Source organism: Wyeomyia smithii, chromosome 2 (assembly GCF_029784165.1).
Source record: "Wyeomyia smithii strain HCP4-BCI-WySm-NY-G18 chromosome 2, ASM2978416v1, whole genome shotgun sequence".
NCBI classification, from domain to species: Eukaryota; Metazoa; Arthropoda; class Insecta; order Diptera; family Culicidae; genus Wyeomyia; species Wyeomyia smithii.
Window position 1 is genome coordinate 197091331 of NC_073695.1, and position 21409 is coordinate 197112739.

General features: G+C 41.9%; 3 protein-coding genes across 3 annotated transcripts; all 3 read left to right on the forward strand.

The window, feature by feature from the left end:
• The first annotated feature begins 3604 nt into the window (after window positions 1-3604).
• LOC129723421 (2-hydroxyacyl-CoA lyase 1) lies at window positions 3605-6829 on the forward strand. The gene is made up of 5 exons (XM_055677628.1): window positions 3605-3744; window positions 3803-3878; window positions 4128-4250; window positions 4561-5873; window positions 5938-6829. Exons 2-5 carry the CDS (start codon window positions 3831-3833, stop codon window positions 6155-6157), a joined length of 1704 nt encoding a protein of 567 aa, XP_055533603.1. The 5' UTR covers window positions 3605-3744; window positions 3803-3830; the 3' UTR covers window positions 6158-6829.
• A 186-nt stretch (window positions 6830-7015) lies between these two features.
• On the forward strand, window positions 7016-21038 carry LOC129720309 (uncharacterized; the record flags this gene model as incomplete). Its single annotated transcript, XM_055671770.1, has 4 exons — window positions 7016-20065; window positions 20124-20297; window positions 20771-20887; window positions 21023-21038. A coding segment is annotated over one exon (702 nt), but the record flags the coding sequence as incomplete, so codon positions are not given.
• Window positions 7835-8410, forward strand: LOC129720310 (uncharacterized). The gene has a single exon (XM_055671771.1). The coding sequence runs from the start codon at window positions 7835-7837 to the stop codon at window positions 8408-8410; it is 576 nt and encodes a 191-aa protein (XP_055527746.1).
• Window positions 21039-21409: the final 371 nt, after the last annotated feature.

Sequence of the window (21409 nt, forward strand, 5' to 3'; positions counted from 1 at the left end):
ATAGTTTATAACTTGAGAAAAATTTGATAATACACTGCATTTGCCAAAAACCTGTAATTTTGAGTATAGATTCGGTGTCATCGATAAATTCTAAAAATCGGTAAAAAACAGATATTTCTGCACATGCGGCAGTCTTGGTCACAGTACAAACCAAGACTATGCTATCGCTATCAAATCTCATATATTTGTTTCGTACTAAACATCTCAATGCACAGTGGGAAAGCGCTGGCCATCAAAACAAATGTTTGAACGTCAGCTGTTCCATAATATTTTTCCATTATTGCTATAACATTTGAGTGCTTAAGTCCAAAATTTGGGTGCAATATCATAAAATTTGATTTTTTATAGCTTTTAAAAGCTCGGCATACTGACGTTTTTTGACATATTTAAAAAATATATATTATTACTTTGAAACGCTCTGCAGCTTCAATGTTAGCTTGGTTTTTTTGGCGTCGAAGAAAAAGTTGATTTGTAGTTAGTTTTTATTACCTATTATAATATATAATATTGTTTTAATTTTTATAAAAACAAATTTTTTCCGCGAATTTGGTTGATTTGAGGAGTTGTGCAAAAACTACGTGATCTGTCTTTGTAAAGAGGACGCCCTGTGGCGTTGCTTGTGGTTAAAGATCATATAATTCTGTTTAATAAAAAAGTGAGGGGAAAAGTGCTAAAAAATCATAAGAAATTAAGAACGTGCTTTATGAACGTCCCCAACTAAAAAGTGGAATAGAGATTTGTGTTCAGCACCCAAAAATTAAGTAAATACCATATTTTTGACGTATTTATCGACACTTTTTTTACTTGGCAAGCATTTGTATTAAGTCGCCCCACTGTGCAATGCTCCGCGGTTTTCCTGACAGTTATGAAAAAAGCCCGACAAAAATTCCATTTAAATCAAAACCGTTGCAGGAAGAACTATTCAATCTAATATTAGAAAGCGATAGCATGATGTCATTCCCTTGGTGCATAGACTGCCGACAACTGTCAGAATAGGTATTGGGCGATCTCTCGTTGAGTGAGGATGGGCGATTTTTTCTCCGATTTTACCGATTATCGACATTAAGAAAACACCCAGGCTTGAAATGATAAAAATTTAATTCTCATAATGCACGAAAATTGAACTACCCGTACCCGACCAATTGAGAATTTTTCAAACCCGTACCCGACCCGAACCCGAAGCCTTGGCTTTTTAATTGCCCGTACCCGACCCGAACCCGTAAAATATTTTTTGGCGTTACCCGAAACCCGACCCGAACCCGTCGGGTACGGGTCGGGTACGGGTTTCGGGTAAAAATACCCGTACCCGACCATCTCTAGTGAACACTACGAATTGCTTTTCCAGGCACGACACGAGAAGCTTCTTTAGGACGATTAACGAAACCGGACCGTGCTAGTTCATACCATGTGTTACGACGGGAATAAGAACCTGATTATCAACGAGCCGCAGGTGACCAGGCGTTGGATCAACACTTCGAAGCGTTGTTAAACAGTGAGAAAGGTAGGAGAATCATTCAGGGGAACTGAAGAGCAAATGGGGATAATGAACAAGCTGTGGATTCTGCAAAAAAAGCTTACAAAACAGCTTAAGAACCACCAAGCCGCTGGAAAGGTCGACTTATTGGTCAAAGTTTTCAAAGTCGAGAGCGAGCAGCTGTATAGTGATATTCACCAAATCATTTTTAGGATATGGTCTGAGGAGTAACTTCCTATAACTGGTTGGAAGGAGTAACTTTCTATAACTGGTTGGAAAGCAGGCGCGGTTTTTGAGCGGAACGACTTACAATGGACCTGATGTTCATCTCGAGATAGATCTTCGACCAGTTTTGACTCATTATCTATTAATATACAACAAGATGGAGTACGATTTAGTGAAACCTAACAAGTTGTGGCAGATTGTTTTTGAGCATGGTTTCCCAACCAAACTGATTAAGCGGATACTTGCGACTTTTGATGGTTTCACATCAAGCGTCAGGACAGCGAGCAAATTTCCGGGCAAGTTTGTGACTTTGGACGATTTGAAGCATGGGAGCGAGCTCTCGCACTTGCTGTTTAACATAGGCTTGGAAGGTGTGGAGGGCAGAGGTGCAGAGGAGTGGCACCATTATCACAAAGTTTCAAATGTTTCCAGGCTTCCCAGACGACATCGACATTATTGGTGTTTATCGTAGAGCTGTAGAGAAAGCTTTTACGGCATTCAGAAATGAAATTGCACAAATTGGACTTTTCATCACACTGCTAACGGAACAAAGTGATGCTGTGGCAGCGAACAGGACTTATTACGGATTTTGTAGCCAGCTTAGGTCTCGCAGCCTAGAGATCCGCATGAAGTTTGCGCTCTGAAGAATGCTGATTCTCTCGGAGGCGCTCATGAGTCGCGGACATGGAAGGAGCCCGATAGACGAGCGCTAGGGTCTTTGAACGTAGAAACCTGCGATCGATACTCGGCGGAAGCTGGAAAATGAGGTGTGGTGCAGGGGCATGCGTCATGAGATGTACGAAGTATACATAAGACGTTGTTATTGTCAATCTGATGGAACCCGGCAGGCTAAAGTGGGCTGGCCACGTATGGCGTATGGCGGATGAGCGCCCGACGAAGACAATATTCATATTCATTGGATAGAGGCAGATCCTGCACACGTTAGATGTGTGCTGTCGACGAGGATGCCCGAGCAAAGGTTGTAAGGGGCGACTGGAGAGTAAAAGCCTAAACCGAGATTTGTGAAGGCGTATCCTCAATTCGGCATAGGACTCTACGCCATGTTGCCATAAAACTTAGTAAGTAAGGACGTTTCAACACTGAACTGCTTTTACGGAGCTCTTGCTTAATCGAAGTTTAACTTCTTCGGAAGTTACCTCTCAACTCCATACCAGGTATATAGCACCAATCCCAAACCGGTCACTGGTTTTATCAACCATGTTGTTCCGAATTGGGGCACAGGCTTACAACCAACTAGCTCAACTCAACTCCATCAGTGAGTTCGAGCATCCTGTAAACTGTGTAAAGCAATCGGGGCCAGCCAAAAAAGACAAACATTCCTGTCGCAGTGGCACTTCTGCTCAAGCTCTTCAGGTATGCAGAAAATATCGCTTGGCCAAAATTATTATTTATAACTCAAAATATATATGGATTAAATAGCAAAAAACAACTCTTATTATAATAAAATTTAATGGTGGACTATTTGAAATTTTCTCTGTAAAGATGAGGTATATACTTAGATTATCCAAAAGGTACAAACTGATATAAAAAATCTTTTCAAATTTTTGTAACGAACTGTGAATAAAGTGAAACGAAGATTGAATCATATTTGCGCATTTCCACCTCATGATGTATCATCTTGTTTAATGTGGCTGCGTAAGTTGACTTTTCTGTTGGACAGGGGTTCCAATAAAAAAAAAAATATTTAATTAAATATTTGTTGCTATTTCAGAAATCAGTATGATAACTGAAAAAAATTAGTATTAATAATTTAAGAAATGTGGATGTTTTGGAAAGTAGTTTCTACAAAATATTTGAACATTCAGACGATACTTTAAAAGCATTCATAGCCGAAATATATGAGGATTGGGTCTGTCGGTCTGTATATCCGGCTTTATGGCAACCGTGATTTCGGAGAGAGACTTAAAGAGACACCCAACTCAACTCAGCAGTTAACTCTCAAAACAGTTTCACTTTCGGCGAAGTGTGGCTGAGTTGTGTGATTGGACGATTTGGTTATAAATTGTGTTTTTATTAGTTCTAAGGTGATAACACGATGAGTATGAATTTTAAAACGAGATACTTTAAGAATTTGTTTTTCAGTTTTGATACTTAGATTCCACCCAGCACAATGGAAGTTGATGGTAACACCGTTCTGGCTCGGTCTCTCAAGGAACAGGTGAGTCCTCCTAAATATTTAACATATGTTAAAGAACGGGACAATATTTCTGATAGAAAATATATCGGAATATTGTCACGTTTGGTATATTTAAATTCACGCTTTAATCATTCTTTTCACCGTTGAATTTATAGAAATTGGAGGGGACTTTGGATTCGCTGATAATTTTGATAGTCGAATAATCTTGGCTCCATGATTACTTTGCTGGTGATATCTGCCTCTTACATGCGTTTTTTTATTTCTTATCAGGGCATTGAGTATGTATTTGGCATCGTTGGCATACCGGTTGTGGAGCTGTCTATGGCGATGCAGGCCGAAGGCTTGAAATACATCGGGATGCGGAATGAACAGTCGGCTTGTTATGCTGCACAGGTGAGAGAATGTGTGACGTAGCATATTTTACCAATGAATTTATCTGCGTTACCAGAAATGTCTTCCCGGTGCTGAAAACTCTACTTATGTTGAACAATGGTACCTATTCGCAGGCAGTGCATGCTTGCTGATAAATCAACTGAGATTAGCTTATTATTCACTCCCTAGAAAATCTACATTAAATAATTATGATCGATCACCCGCCCGTACAAAGCCTAAATACTTATTGCACTTGAATCAATTTGAGTTCCGGTTATTCATAGATAACTGTTGAATGCTTTTTAAATGAATTACCTCTTGCTCGTTTTAGGCGATCGGCTACCTCACCGGCAAACCGGGAGTCTGTTTGGTCGTTTCGGGTCCCGGACTACTGCACGTAACTGGTGGTATGGCCAACGCGCAGATTAACTGTTGGCCTCTGCTTGTGATAGGTGGTTCTACCTTTCAGGATCACGAAGGCATCGGCGGCTTCCAGGAGTGTCCGCAGGTGGAGTTGAGTAGACCGTACTGTAAGTACGCAGCCAGACCTCCGGGTGTTGCGTTAATACCGCAACACGTGGAAAAAGCTGTTCGATTGGCGTGCTACGGACGTCCAGGAGCGGCTTACCTTGATTTTCCTGGAAATCTGCTACTTGCGCGTGTTTCGGAAGATTCTATCGCGAAACAGTACGCACACCCGGAGCCGCCTATGGCATTCCCTGATCCTAAGCAAGTGAAACTTGCTGCACAATTGCTCAGCTCTGCGAAGAGACCATTAATAATCATTGGAAAGGGTGCGGCTTATGCGCGGGCAGAACTCCATCTGCGGCAGTTGGTACATCAAACGAACCTACCATTTCTACCGACTCCGATGGGTAAGGGAGTGGTGCCCGATCTGGATCCGCAGTGCGTCGCCCCCGCTAGGACTTTGGCCCTGCAAAAGGCAGACGTTATTCTGCTGCTTGGAGCACGGCTGAATTGGATGCTGCATTTTGGTAGAACTCCTCGATACAGTGCCGATGTGAAAATTATCCAAGTTGACCTTAGTGCCGAAGAGATGCACAACAGCATTCCAAGTGCAGTAGCTATTCAGGCAGATATTGTTCCTTTTGCTGAGCAATTAATTGACGAGCTGGCTCGTTCAAAATACTATTTCCATAAAAATAATGATTGGTGGGTTGACCTTAAGGCTAAATGTGATAAGAATAAAAAAATAGTTCACCAAATGGCGATGAACAAGGAAATTCCGCTGAACTATCACGCCGTCTTCCATCATCTTCAGGAATTGATTCCAAAAGACGCGATAATTGTTAGCGAAGGTGCCAATACGATGGATATTGGCCGATCTTTCCTGCACAACAAATGGCCACGACACCGTTTAGATGCGGGCACATTTGGAACAATGGGCGTAGGACCTGGATTTGCAATTGCCGCTGCACTGGTGTGTCGAGATCGTTTTCCCGGGGAGAAGGTAATATGCGTGGAGGGCGATTCGGCGTTCGGTTTCTCCGGTATGGAGATTGAGACGATGATGCGCTATCAGCTTCCGATTGTGATTGTGATAGTAAACAACGGTGGAATTTACTCAGGTTTTGATAAACAAACTTACGACGACATTCGTTCAGGCGGAGACTTAACTCAGGTGTAAGTAACTGAGCTGACATTTTATGGGAAACTCCAGCCACGTCAATCAAAATTTTATTTCTAGAACTCCGCCATCGGCGCTCAATGTGGAAACACACTACGAAGCAATGATGAATATGTTTGGAACTAAAGGTTACTTTGTGCGTACTATACCGGAGCTTCAAGCAGCACTCAAGGAGGCATTGATTTTAACTAACAGACCAACGATCATCAATGTTATCATCAGTCCGCAGGCGGATCGCAAACCGCAAGACTTCCAGTGGTTGACCGAGTCTAAGCTGTGAAAAAAAACAACGATAGTTGCATGAGCTTCATTCCTAGCCAGCAGGCTTTCCCTCGATGAGATAAGGTGGTTCTAGTATTTTATTTCCTTTTACTTTGGTTGCATGGTGTGAGAATGTAAATTTAGTATTTTAACAAACATTAGGCTGGTTTTAATAAATACATGTTGGCTAGTAATATTGTAGATTGTTGACAAAGCTTAGAAGATATACAATAGGCTCACGACGTTTGTTATAAAGTGGCTCATATGTTATGCTTTCGTTCAATCCATCTTCTTACGAAGGTATCGAAAATTCGCATTTCGTTCGAACGCCCATTAATAAGTCTCTTTTGAAAATGTGAAAAATATTTTCATCTATATTCACAAGTACCGATTCCATTTTAGAGAAAATGATGGCTAGACGGACAAAATATGTACTAATTAGAAGTTGTATGCTTTTGAATTTATTGGGTTCTTATCGCGAATACGGATTACATCAAATTTACCTGTATGGGTGCACACTCTGAGTGTTACCCTATTTAAGGATGTTCGTGAAACACTACTACTACTAAACAAAAGAGCAGAGTGAGTGATGAAGAGGAGATTTGAAGCGAAGAGAGAGTACGTTCGTAACTGTTGAATAGAAAGCACGCGCCATTTCTTCCGCGAAATAAAATTCATTTATTTCACATAATTCCGCGTCTTCAATTATTGATTATTTCTTCGTCCCCCACATTGGTGACCCGCGACGCGAATACGAGTCGAAATCTCACAGTACGTGAAGTGTTTAAGCGACTTTTTAGGACATTTCCAGTCGAGTGCTGCTTAGCCTAAAAACAAAATGGAGAATGAGGAAACCGTGTGAAACGCTGCTGCTGTTTGTGTCAAACTGCCTGAGTTTTGGAAGACAGACCCGGAAATGTGGTTTGCACAGGCAGAAGCACAATTCATTTTGGCAAACGTGACAAAAGATGATACCAAGTTCTACCATATTGTAGCAAAAGTGGATCAAACAGTGATATGCCATATTTCCGATTTGGTATCGAACCCAGCTGCTCAGGAAAAATACAAAGCGCTAAAAGAACGTCTAATAGCACGATTCGCTTCATCATTGGAGGCACGACTTGACAAGCTGCTAGGAGCTTCGGATCTTGGGGACATGCGCCCAACACATTTGTTGGCAAAAATGCAAGAGGTTGCTGCTGGCCTGAACGTGAACGAAAACTTGCTAAAAATGCTTTTCCTGCAGAGGATGCCAAGCAACATTCGTCCTGTTTTAACCATCAGTTATGGGACGCTGGCTAAACTAGCTGAAATGGCCGATAAAATGATAGAACAACCACAAGCCGCATCTGTTTCAACACCGTCTTCATCGGCTGATGTCGATCAGACCGAGTACTTAAAAGAGCAAATCGAAGTTCTCAGCGCCGAAATACATCGCCTTAGGGTAAATTCAGTTCCTCGCAGAAACCGTTCATCATCACGGTCCCGGAGCACTAACGATTTGTGCTGGTACCACCAAAAGTATGGTACTAAAGCCTTGCGCTGCAAGCAACCCAGCCAGTTTCGTTCAAAAAACTAAATTCCTGCCTACCTGAATCGGCTGAGGTAGGCAGAACGTTCTCAAGTCGCCGGATATCGATTCTTGATTGACACCGGATCTGACGTGTCGATATTACCAGCTACCAGAAAGGAGAAAATGGGTGGTACAATTCCATTTATGCTACGTGCAGCTAACGGCACAGAAATCAAAGTGTACTCAACAAAATTTTTTACGACCAATTTACGTCTGAGGCGAAAATTTACGTGGAACTTTCTTGTTGCTGATGTTAGTCACGCAATTATTGGAGCTGATTTCTTGGCGCACTTTGGGCTGCTTGTCGACCTTAAAAACCGCATACTGATCGATGAAAAAACCTCCCTGCGCTCAACAGGCAGTATGATGACTGCAGATATTCACAGCATCACTACTATAGGTTCCGAACATTCATTTCACGATCTTCTGTCAGAATATCGGCAAGTAACACTGCCGACGACATTTCGTGCTGAAATTCGGCATGACGTCACTCACCATATTGTGACCAGCGGTCCTCCAGTTGCTTCAAAGGTACGACGGATGCATCCTGACAAACTGAAAGCAGCAAAGGAGGAATTTGCTTTGATGGCAGGACTGGGCATCTGTCGACCGTCCAGTAGCAGTTGGGCAAGCCCACTTCACTGCGTGCCAAAAAAAAAACGGCCACTGGAGATTTGTCGGCGACTATCGGCAACTTAATAGCGTTACCAAACCTGACCGTTATCCAGTACCCCATGTACACGATTTGCTGAACTCACTTTGCGGTAAGAACATTTTTACAACCATTGATCTTGAAAGAGCGTATCATCAGATTCCGGTTCAGGAAGCCGATATCCCCAAAACCGCTGTTATAACTCCCTTCGGTTTATTTGAGTTTACACGAATGCAGTTCGGCTTGTGTAACGCAAGCCAAACATTCCAACGTTTCATGAACAAAATTTTTCATGATCTCGATTTTGTGACAGTGTTCATCGATGACATTTGCATAGCATCAACTTCAAGAGAACAGCATCGGGATCATGTACGCATTGTACTTGAACGTCTACAGCAGAACGGATTAGTCATTAACGTTGCTAAAAGCAAACTTGCTCAATCACAGGTTGAGTTTCTTGGATATTTAGTAAACCAGGACGGAATTCGACCTCTTCCATCACGAGTGCAAGCCATAAGTGAATATGCCTTGCCTTCACAAGTTAAAGAGCTTCGTCGGTTTCTGGCTCTAATTAACGTGTACAAGCGATTTATTCCGAAGGCTGTGGATACCCAACTACAACTCCGCAAGTTGATACCCAGCAACAGAAAAAATGACACTAGGAAAATACAGTGGAACGACGAGTCTATGTCAGCGTTTAACTCCTGTAAAAATTCCCTTGCTACATCCGCTTTATTATATTACCCTGATTCATCGAAGGCACTAGCGTTGATGATTGACGCATCCAGTACAGCAGCCGGTGCTGTTCTTCAGCAATTTTCAGGAAACATGTGGCAACCACTTGGTTTTTATTCAGAGAAACTGTCAGAGTCCCAAAATAAGTACTCAACCTTTGGTCGCGAACTCACTGCCATGAAGATGGCAGTAAGATATTTTCGTTACTTCTTGGAAGGTCGCAAGTTCACCATTTTCACTGACCACAAACCGTTAACGCACGCTTTGAGTACTAATTCCCCTGGCAGACTGCCACACGAAGAAAGGTATTTACAGTATATACCGCAGTTCAGCACAGATATTCGTCATATTAGTGGAATGGAAAACGTTGTGGCTGATGCACTCTCGCGTTTCGAATCTGTATCAGCTGTGGATTTAGCAATATTAGCTCAGGATCAATCTGTCGACAAGGAACTTGCACAACTGATGCAATCAACATCTTTGAAATTTGAAACAATGCGAATCGCAAATGCTTCTCGTACGATCTATTGTGATGTTTCTATTCCCAATCGTTTTCGTCCTTTCGTTCCAGAAAAACATCGTTTAGCCATAATGCAGCAACTGCATGGCATGGGTGGCCCGAACTACAAGACGACTCATTTGCGACAAATTCGTCTGGCCGGCCATGAAAAAGGACATTAATCTGTTTGTTAAAACGTGTACAAATTGCCAGCTCTCTAAAGTCACGCGGCACACTGTATCACCTTTAGGTTCTTTCGACCCTCCAAAGTCAAGATTCAGACATATACACATTGATTTAGTTGGCCCTCTTCCACCTTCAAATGAACAGCGCTACCTGGCCGGAAGCTGTTCCATTGCCAGATATGACTGCGCCAACTGTTGCCCGAGCTATCACTTCTGGTTGGAAAGCTCGTTATGGGACCCCCGAGACAATCACATCCGACCAGGGCCGTCAATTCGAGTCGGAGCTGTTTCGGGAGCTGACACATATTTTGGGAACTCATCATATTCGTACGACAGCCTACCACCCACAATCGAATGGAATTGTCGAACGGTTTCACCGTACCTTGAAGGCCTCACTGATGTGCAAAGAAGGCAAACATTCACGCAAAAGTTGAAGTCTTGTACAATCATTGTGTACTCCCGATTCGCACAAATGTTGCACAGAAATCGCACAGTAAATGTGTGAAACGCATAACGCAACAGTTGTACTGCGAATACATTGACATAGAATGAAATCGGAATATGTATCATATACCGACACTTTATTTCTCACGTCGAGTGTATTAGTGACTAGACTAGACACATCACATACAATTTGCAGGTTGCTCTTTCGCTTCTCTTTCGGTTCGGATTGCGACGCGCAAGGCGATATCTCGTTGCGTCAAGAAATGAGCGAAACACCCGTGCTGTACATGCTTGATTTAATACCAGTGTTGTTAGTCTCACTCATACTGTCGGTGCGTGCTATTCAGAGGAATGCATGAAGAAGAAAAAGTATCTCGAAAGCGTGTGTGCAAAAGACTTGAAAAGCGTAGCATATGTCTCGTCCTCAAGCAGAAAGGAAGAGAATGGTTTTGCTTCTCGCTCGCTTTGCAATGCTGCTTGATACCAGTTGAAACTGTTTAGGTGTAGTAGTTTGGAGCTGCCAAATACATTGGAAAAACGCTAGAGCATTAATTGCGTTATGCCCAACACGCAATCATTGTACTGGTTCCGAATTACATCAACAATTGCGCTAAAAACGCACAATTTTGTACTGGTTTCGCACCATCCAACTTTTGCGTGTTGGGTGGAGGAATTACCGGTTGTGCTGCTCGGTCTCAGGACTGCATATCGCGAAGACCTCAAATGTTCGTCGGCAGAGCTGGTGTGTGACCAGGCTCTACGCGTCCCGGGAGAATTTTTCCCTCCAGTGACTAACGTTAGTAGAACAGATTTTTCAAATGATCTTCGACGTGCTCTAGCCGAGCTGCGTACTCCCTCGACAAAGCAGCATTCCAAACCACGGGTATTTGTACATAAAAAGCTAGAAACATGTACACATGTATTCGTTCGTATCGATGCAGTAAAACGTTCGCTGCAAAGACCATATGAGGGACCATACCAAGTGATCAATCGTGGCACGAAGCACATTGATGTACTTATCGCTGGAAAAAAGCAAACAATCTCAATTGACCGAGTGAAACCTGCATTCATCTGTGACGAGAACATGTCAAGTCATCCTTGCGATGACCAGCGTACTGTAGTTACGCAGTCCGGACACCGCGTCCGCTTCTTGGCGTAACTGGGGGGCAACTATGGGTGCACACTCTGAGTGTTACCCTATTTAAAGATGTTCGTGAAACACTACTACTACTAAACAAAAGAGCAGAGTGAGTGATGAAGAGAAGATTTGAAGCGAAGAGAGAGTACGTTCGTAACTGTTGAATAGAAAGCACGCGCCATTTCTTCCGCGAAATAAAATTCATTTATTTCACATAATTCCGCGTTTTCCATTATTGATTATTTCTTCGTCCCCCACACCTGGTTTAGCATTCAACTGTTTGTAGTGCACTGTAATAAAATATTGCACACGGATTTCGGATTTTCTTCCGTTTCAATGAAAGCACTCTCATTCTGCGAAACCATTTCAAACGACACGTTCTTCCCGCTAGCTATAAGATTTGTGCCATGTCAAGTTATTAGTTGGAATATATCAATCATCAGTTTTATGGTAATTTTAAGCCAGAACACAGTCGGTATATTTTCGTTATTCCATGTATTCCATTGGGTTTTCGTTACCGACTGTTCTTTGAAACGTTACAATGCTCTCCTATTAGGTTTCATCGAGTATTCATTATTAATTTGCTCCCTGGAAATAGTATGTCATGTCCGACAGTGTGCGTAAATACACCCACGCTCTTTCGCATACTGTACCTACTATCTAGGGGCCAACAACTCAGTACGCAAAACTCGTAATTGCATCCTTCGGGAGTAAACTGAGATATTGGGCTCTTCTTGTGTAATGATATCCAATTGCTTAGACGTATGCTGTGCTGGAATCAATTGGGTGCGGTGATTGGACTTTTTCTTCCAATAGATTATGTAACAAGCATCAAAAATAAAAAATTGCATGGATGCCTAGACACTGGCTTGTTTTCGTGACCATGAATGTTTCTGTTACTGATTGGAATTTCAGTTTTATTCGTCATGTTTTGCTTGTTATGCATTGAAATACACTACGACATGGGTTAAAAACACTGAAGTAATTAAAAAACCCTTGCCCTCCTAAACTTGGTGCTTATGATCAACACGGATTTTGTAAAGTAGCACACAGTATTTTATAAAACTTTTGGTTCCAATTATGAAGTTTCTTGGATTAATTTTTTCTCTTCTTTTCCTGTTTTGAATGTAACTTGCGAAACCTGTTTGCTTGTGTATTGACGATTTTTTTGCGAATTTATTTTTAAAAATTCTATTATTTTTCAAAAATAATTTATATTTTGTATGTTTATAAGTACCTATGTCTTTGATATTGAACAAGACTTTCTCGTCATTGTGCATTTTATTATTACTGTACAGATTTGAACTAAAAGATTGAAAACGAGGTTGCATATTGGAGGTGTCAATTCCATTCATTTGGCCACGTGCCGATAATTCGCTCCACTAGTACATTTTCGAAACATGATGTATACGACAAATTTGCAGTCCTCTAGTAATGCTACAAGTTTGTTGAAGAAAGCAGTACTTTAACTCTTATGCCCAAAGTATGAGAGCCCACTTTCAGTGGGTTATTCAGCCAATATTTGCGGTAAATATCATAATATTCACCTCGAATATTGGCTGAATATTGCCTTCAAGTTGGTCTTGGAGTACGATGCTGGCCTAACATACCAGTCATCGTAGGTTCGAGTCTCGGCTCGGGAGAGTCTGTTTAGTGTCAGTAGGATCGTAGCGCCTTGCCCCGCAATTGTCCTTGTACATTGAACAATTGGCTGCGAAGTTTGTATATAGTAATAAACAGAAAGTCAAGATCCGAATCAGAATGTTAGCACTAAGGCTTTGCTTTGCTTTTAGGGGCTCCCACGCTTCGAGAAACTTATAGTAGGTACTACTTAGCATCCTAAAATTGAATAAGCAACCTTGATTGAAAAGTTCGTCTTTTTTTACATACTTTAGCATACGCGCATCTTACATATCTACAGAAATGACATCAAACATCATAAGTTCTAATTTGCCTTGGAGAAAGCGGGGCTTATGGCATCAGAATACCGCACATACTTCGAACGATGGTGCAATGAAGTATGTTCAACTTAGTTTATTAGAATAATATTAGCTTTATTCGTCATGAAACCATTTCAATCTGAACGTCTGTTCCCCTTGTCTGGGGCGACTCCAATGGCGACTGACCCGAAGCGGATGGCTGAACTATGAAATGTGCTTTTTCGTTTGTTCTACCGGGAAAAATTAACACTACGAATACTCAAGGGGCTGTTTCTAAACCTCGTGGTCATATTTCGATTACTTTTTATACGCCCCGTACCCCCCGTGGTCTTTTGGAACAATCGACAACGACCTAGGCGATAAAATTAGGATTGGGATTGGAAGCTCGGTACATGAAACTGTAGATCGTTTAGCGTCCCGTATACTACTCAATCGATCACTGAACGAACGGATCTTACTGGATCAACTTCGATAGCGTCGCGCTCCAGGAACTTTTACGGAAGGGAGAGAAGGTACAGCGGATTTATGAACGTATGGCACAATACTACAAGTGAGGCGGTGTCACCAACGAGTACCGGCTTCATAGCGCTTAGCAGAAAGCCGGTTTGTGTGATCAAGTGGCAAACGATCAACACTCCGATGAATACGTAAATGACGATACAGTAAGCAGACGCGTAATAGGAACTGACCAGAAAGCACCAGCAGCAGATGACCGAGTACCAGCGCCCGATGTTCATGAAGTTCTTTGTGAGATCGGGAAGCTGAAGAACAACAAAGCCGCAGGCAAAGATGGACTGCCGAGCGAGCTCTTCAAGCATGGGAGAGAGATGCTGGCTAGAGCGCTGCAATAGGTCATTTACAGGATTTGGGAGGATGAAAAACTGAAAGCCACGACCAAATCTCTACAATCCAACATATCTTACAAAAATTTCGCGAATGTAACGTGCCCACACATTACAGGTTCGTTGACTCCACGGCGGCTTACGATACAGTCGATCGAGAACAGCTATGGCAGGTCATGCACGACAATGGCCATCAAGCCATGGTGGCGCAAGTGATGTGCTGTGTGTGTGTTCTTGGGGAATAGTCCTTTTGAATCGCTAAGAGAGTTAATACAAGATGATAGACTTTATTGTTTACTGTTCAACATCTTCCTGGCGGGTGTGCTCTGGAGGGCAAACATCGACACCTGGGGCACGATCTTTACATGCTCGGTCCAGCTTATGGGTTTCGCGGATGTCTTTGACATCATGGTATGGCTTTGCGACAGAAGAGAAAACCTATTCCAGACTGAAAGCCGATGGCAGATAAATTGGAGCGAAAGGCTTCGAGGAGAACTCAACTCAATTCTCTAAAGATGGCGATGAACTTGAGAGTGCTTCACTCCAGAGTGGTCACTGGTGACTGCCGACAATGACACCAGCGAACTGATCTAGGGATGCATCCAGGCTGGAAGTTGTGCCTAATTTAAGCTCTGGAAGACGCTCTGGAATCGAATCAGGTGCGACTACGCGCGAAGTAAAAACCCTGATTAGTAGTCCTCTATGGAATCGTGGCTTTTTGAGTTTTAAAATAAAACAAAAGGTGCTGCGGCCTATCTACTGTAAAGTACGGACAATGAAGATTGGCTAATGCGCATGAACACATGTTGCCGGATGACAACCCGGTGAATTAACTTTTTTTTTCAGTGACCTTTCTGGCAGCAGAAATAGACGGGTGCAGCGTGCACGTTGGCTCGACAAGATCAAAGGAGATTTGCGGGTGATGAGACGACTTTGAAAATGATGGAACACAGCCCAGAACCGAGTATCATGGCGACAACTTATTGATACAGCACGAGCCGCTACGCCTCTTGTCTGATTGGTAAGGTAAATAAGGCCCAGAGCCGTATTTGGGTGTTGGGGGCCTCTGGCAGATATTTGTATGGAGCCTTCCTTCCTTGGAATATTTGTAGGTAAGATTCAACATTTAAAGATTTATTTAAAGATAACGAGCAAAAATCTGTCATGCCTTCGATTGGTGGTTGTATGTCTTGACTAGGACTAGGGGCGCCTTCGAGTCAGAGGCGAACAACGAAATCAAGAATAAGAACATTTGCTGTTGTTAAGCACCGATTTCATATGTGTATCGAACTCTCGGCAAGGGTGCAGATCCAAATTCATTTTGATAATCTTTTCATTCGATTGGTAACGGAAATTATTTATCGATGAGGTATTTGGAAATGTGAGAACAATAACAACTTAGCTTTAGGCACGTAAATATATAACATGAAAGAAATATGGCAATTTTGATCTCTTAAAAAAATTGAAGTAATTGGAAATGCAAATCAATTTCGAAGGAATACTATTGGATTTCAACCACCCTTGTCATCTCACTTTTCTTCAACGCATTGTTTTCATACCAATCATCGTAACAATAAACGCAGTACGTGTTTGTTGCATATTATTCAAAGTTAATCGCAGCCTAAGCAATTGTTCTCTTACAATTTGTATAATTTACCTATTAAAAATTCATCTGACTAGGTATTTGTCCTAATGAATAACACAAAAAGAAAGTTTTTGGAACACCATCTGCTGAAAACATCCACTAGTCGCTGAAACTCAACACAGTCCGCAGTATTCCTCACAACTTTAAAAAGATTGACATCATCGGCGTAAAATTTACGGCAATCATCCGGAAGCGTTCGTAGCGTTCCAAGATTGCTACCATGCGGTACTCCAGAGACATTTGTAAGCTGTGCTGAAAACTGAGTCCCTATATTCACACATAATGTTCGATTCATCACATAGGATGCAAGGCAAGATGACAGTCTCAGTCTATTGATGTCTCGTGTAAATCACGTCTATCGCCTTTTTTGGAAACGGGAAAAAAGATGGAAAACTTTCAACTAGAAGGACAGACACGTTGCTGAGGATATAAATCGAACAGCAGGCGTAATGGATGAATGAGTACAGCGGCACATCGTTCCAGAATACACGATGGAATTACATCTGGCCCAACAGCGAAGTATAATTTTAATTTAGCCATGACAGCAATAATGTGATGACTTGTAATTTCAAGCAGATTGGAATCGATAACATCTCTAAGGAGGCCACTTAGAGCAGTGTCAACCTGAGCATGGGAAGCATGCGTTAAAAACTACGGGCTAATAGAGTGCTTTTATCAAACAGTGTCATGCCATGACATTCACCAAGTGACAGTTGTGAAAATGGCGTCGAAGCAAGAGAATCAACGCATGAAAAAATCCGCGCATCGCGAAAATCCGTCTTACGTCATATGTTGCGGAAAGCTTAGCGGTTTGCGCCCAAACGGACGTCATTCATACCGATTTGTCTACGGCGTTTGACAAAATGAATCATGCCATTACGATTGCTAAATTCGAAAGCCTCGGTATTTGCGGCAGTGTGTTGCGTTGGTGCTGTTCCTATCTCGTCGGTCGTAAACTAATTGTAACAATAGATAATTCTCAAGCAAAAGCTTTTTTGGTCTCGTCTGGAATCCCACAAGGCAGTCACTTGTGACCGTTGATCTTCCCGTTGTACTTGAATGGTGTGAACTATGAACTTATAGGCCCTCGCTGACGATTTAAAAATATTTATGATAATCCGTTACATGATGGATGCAATCTGCCTCTAGCGAGAGTTTGACACCCGTCAAGCTTTCGTAGTCACTTCGGTAACCGTTAACAAAAAATCGTCAGTTTTAGTCCGATGTCCACGAACGTTTTGGTAGCTAATCCGAAGTCGAGAAGAGTGGTAGTCAGTCGCAGGACTACGTTCTGTAAACACTTTAGACGGGACGTCGGGCTTCCGAGGACTGGGGGTGTAGTACGAAGCGTTAGTGGTAGAAACAGATATAACGGTATTGTACTTGCAGTGAATAACATTTTGATAGCCTTTTTCCCCGCTGCCGCACGTAGCCCAAGTAACACCCGCAACATAAGTTATAAACGAGTTAAGAACAAATTGCAAGAGGAACATTAAGTTTCAATCCTCGCTTCTTCGTCGGCGATATCGTTTATTTTTTTCAAGATCTGACTAGTTCAAATGTTATATTGTTTGTAATATGTAATATTGTATTGACTCTCTGAAGATATTTTAATTGTTAGCTTTAAATTACACCATTTGGGCACCTGCCTGCCTGTTGGTGAATATACCAAATAAATAAATAAAAAGCTCTCGCCTTGGTGCTACATTCCGATCCGGAACTTGATCTTCTGTTTTATATACACAGACTTCGCAGCCAACTGTTAAGTGTACAGGACAATGGCGGGGCTAGCGCTACGATGCTACTGACACTAACAGTCTTTCCCGAGCCGAGACTCGAACCTACGACAATTGGCTTGTTAGGCCAGCATCGTACCTCGAGACCGGCTGGGAGGGTTTTTAATCCATCAGAGGCTACCATAGTGCATGGGTTAATGCATTCCAGTATGCCGCTAGTACGTTGTGCGGCGTCAGATGAATGGTCGTAAGCTAGTAGTAAACTGGAACACGAAGCTGATTAGGTAAGAGAGTGTTGCCTTTCCCCAACACAAACGCAGGGCCAGAACGAATCTGATGGCAGGAAACAGAATTATTTCGTAAAAAAATAACAAGCAAAACGACGTAGTGCGTTCTGGCGAATTAAATAAACCGAAAATCTCTTAACTGCACGATTTCTTTTTGAATAGGTAGCAGTTTTAAGTACCAAATATCTAGTCATTGAGTTGATTGAGAAAGGAAATTGTCACAATCGTTTCGACCAAGCTTCAACTCAATGACATCGAATTGATTTAGGTTTCTTGGAATTAAACGTTAGTTGCAGTGTTGATACGATGATATTTTGTCAAATTGTCCACTGATGCAGAAATAGCGGATGTCATAATAGACGGTTGGCGTCTACTGTCGACGTGTGTAGCACAGAATTGTTTTATATATTATCTATCCATCCATAGTATTTCAGTGCAACAAATGAAGACGAAATCCTGCGTCGAAGCTTAATTGATTTTTGTTGATTGGCAAAGATTACGCTTATCAAAGTTTGGTGATTAATGCTTGTTGATAAGCGATACAATTACTGCTGAATGATTGATATCAATTAGAAGTCGTGCACATTGTTTATTATGTCAACCATCACAATTTTTAGCGTTTACTTTATTTCAAGTCCAGTATACCTGATTAATGCTCCTATATCCAAGCACAGAGAGCGGACGTTCATCTTGTTTTCAAAAGATGTGTAAAAACTTGCAACCGTCATTTAACAGTAAGTAGTAATGGTCCCGCTATGTGGCGCTCGCGTCACTTGAAAACCAAGCAAGTTATCGATAAAACATCGGTACAGCAATATTTATGCAGTACAACTGGGCCACCACAAGGCAGATGTCCTTAGTGAATTAATGTATTTGGATTTAAATGAATGTCTGTTCTCTGTGCTCCAAGTTTCCATCTTTTCCACACAAACATCAGTATGTACATACTGTTTGCAAGATACCATTCGTTACCAGTCGCTCCGTAATTTCCGTAATACAGTGCACATTTCTAGTCAACCAGAAGATTTGATGATATTAGTAACGTAATAAAAAGCTCAGAACGTTATTCCCGACCAAATCCGTACTGTTTATTACTGGTCTCACGGTATGACGTGTATCGTGTAGCCCCGTGCTTGAATCCTGCAAATGTAATGTACTCCACATTAGATTAGGGACAAGAAAATTCAATTCAAATGTATGCAAGCACATCTGTCAACTGTGTTCCCTTATCCACGAGGATAAGCCTTTGTATACTAAACATGGATTGCAGACATATATTCCACAACAGTCTCGACTCGTATGTTGGATTGATGCATGAAATATGTAAATGAACTTCAGGAAAAAAACTGGGAAAATAAAATGTGTAAATGGCGCGCATTTCAAGTGTTTCAGACGACGTTGACGATCGGAGGCTGCCTAATTTAAGTGAGCACAACTCCGTGTGTTTGGCTGATACGTCCAATTCCGGTGATTTATCGAGTGGAAGCGATGAGCCCATGCCAACTGCTAGACTACTGGAAGGAGAACAGACAAAAAATTAGTGGCCGGCAAAGGTTTGTTCAACTGGCTTCCAAGCACACATTTATGAAAGGGATACTAGAGTGCAACACGCTCGTCATGATAATGCTTCATTCCGGGGGAACAATAACTGGGAATGTGTACATGTCTTTGTACGCGACTGTTTCGGTGGTCAGTTTTATGCGTCTGCCGTACTTATGAGTGCTGTTGTGCTTTTTCCCCCCTAGATGCAATGTGCGGTGCGGTGATCGATGTGGCGATTTAAAAAAAGTGTGTTATGAAATTAATTTCTCCGCGAATATTGTCAAGAAAGAAAGAAAACAATTCAATGTTTTAAGTTCGAGCGTTTTTTTTAATTTTTTAACAAAAAACATGCTAGTTATGTCTTTTTAAGTTGTCAAAACAAAACGCGCCGTTAGTCATGGTAACAAAAAAGGGTCTCGATGAGCACCGCGTGTAGCCACTTGGACGCCGAATTTATTAAAAGTGTTTCGCATAGCCATACTGCTATTACTGACCAATGACTATATGCATTGCTGCACAGTCTCGATGCATACCGTAATAACAATGGCCCATTTTTTCGTTCACTGCTTGCAAAAATTTAGCAGCAGTTTTAAAGTTGATAAGCAGTGAAAATGTGCCCGGAGAAAGGTCATTGTTCTAAGGGCTGCTAATGGAAACTAATAAATAGTAAAAAAATATTTCTACATTTCATTTGCTAATACATATCAAGGTAATGCGTTGAAGATCTGCACAGTTTTTTAATTACTGATATAATTACCGTTTTGTAGCGATTCATCACAATGGTATTTAGCGCTATCGATTACAGCATCCGCTGCAGACATTATAAAACCTGTCAAACTGTAAAACATAGCACACATTTGTTGCAGAACTCGTTGCGAAAGTGATTTATTCAGATGAAGGCTTTAGGCTTGTGTTTAGTTTTGGCGCTAATAAGTGAAACGGTAAGTTGCAACTGCAATCCGCTAACCTAACGACCAAAAAAGTCAAATGTAGACTTGTAACGAGAGCTATCCATGTTCATAATTTAAAGTACACCAGATTCTCTTCTTGCACGGTCTTTTTTACGTGGATTGCTTTCCAAGATATCGATCTCATTTCCATCACGTTTTCCGTTTTAGGCCACGAGTGATCATTTATCAGTTAAAAAAAAAAATCACAATTTTTGGTGCATTGCATTTTAGTCTCTAGATGAACCACTATCATAATCAAACGAGGTTCAAACATTTTATTATGTTTGTCACTTGAAAAAGTCTTTTTCACGCGGGTGCATACAAATTTGGAACGCATCCCCCGTGCAAAAAAGAATCGGGTGTAATTTATACACGTTTCAAACAGTATAAAAATGTTCTTTTGCGTGAATTCCGCGAAATTTCAAATCCATTTCTTCGGACCAATATTTAGAGTTTCATTGCAGCTGAACCAACAATCGACACATTCATAAATGGCATGAGAAATGTTCTTCTTGGGATGGGCGACGGCTCTGGAAGCTTGGGTGGAGGAGGCGGTGTCAACTTAGCTGAAATGGCCAATGGTTGGTACAATTAAACAGGCTTTTTACCTTTTTATTTATTTTTAATTGTTAAACAAAAACACTTCAATTTCAAACAGCATCAAAATTAGACGTCATTCAATTATCAGTCCTATTTTCTGCATCGTTACTCGCCAGAACATTAAATACAGTGATGTCCGGTAATCTTGGTGGTGGCGGAGGTTTACGGTTTGGTGGATCCGGCGGAGCACACGGTAGTGGAGGAGGCTCTGGTGGTTACGGATATGGTGCAACCGGGACTGGCAACGGAGTAGCTGGTGGTGGATTCGGTTTCGGTGGTTCAGGGTCTGGGTCAGGAGCAGCTGGATCAAGTGGTGGTACTGGAGGCGGAGGCCTTTTTGGATGGGGTGGAACAGGTTCTGGACGATTGGGAGGGGGAATGAGTGGATCCGGTTCGGGCAGCGCAGGAAGTGACGGCGGCATCGGACTTAGCTTTGGAGGTCAAGTAGGCGGAAGTGTTGCGGGTGCACGGAAAAAACGTTCATTATATTCTTCGTTTACGGA

What these genes read in the sequence shown, in the direction of transcription:
- LOC129723421 (XM_055677628.1), top strand. Translation starts at nt 3,831, where the DNA reads ATGGAAGTTGATGGTAACACCGTTCTGGCTCGGTCTCTCAAGGAACAG. An exon ending in CTCGGTCTCTCAAGGAACAG is followed by an intron (nt 3,879 to 4,127) that starts GTGAGTCCTCCT and finishes ATTTCTTATCAG; the next exon opens with GGCATTGAGTATGTATTTGG. An exon ending in GGCGGAGACTTAACTCAGGT is followed by an intron (nt 5,874 to 5,937) that starts GTAAGTAACTGA and finishes TTTTATTTCTAG; the next exon opens with AACTCCGCCATCGGCGCTCA.
- LOC129720310 (XM_055671771.1), top strand. Translation starts at nt 7,835, where the DNA reads ATGGGTGGTACAATTCCATTTATGCTACGTGCAGCTAACGGCACAGAA.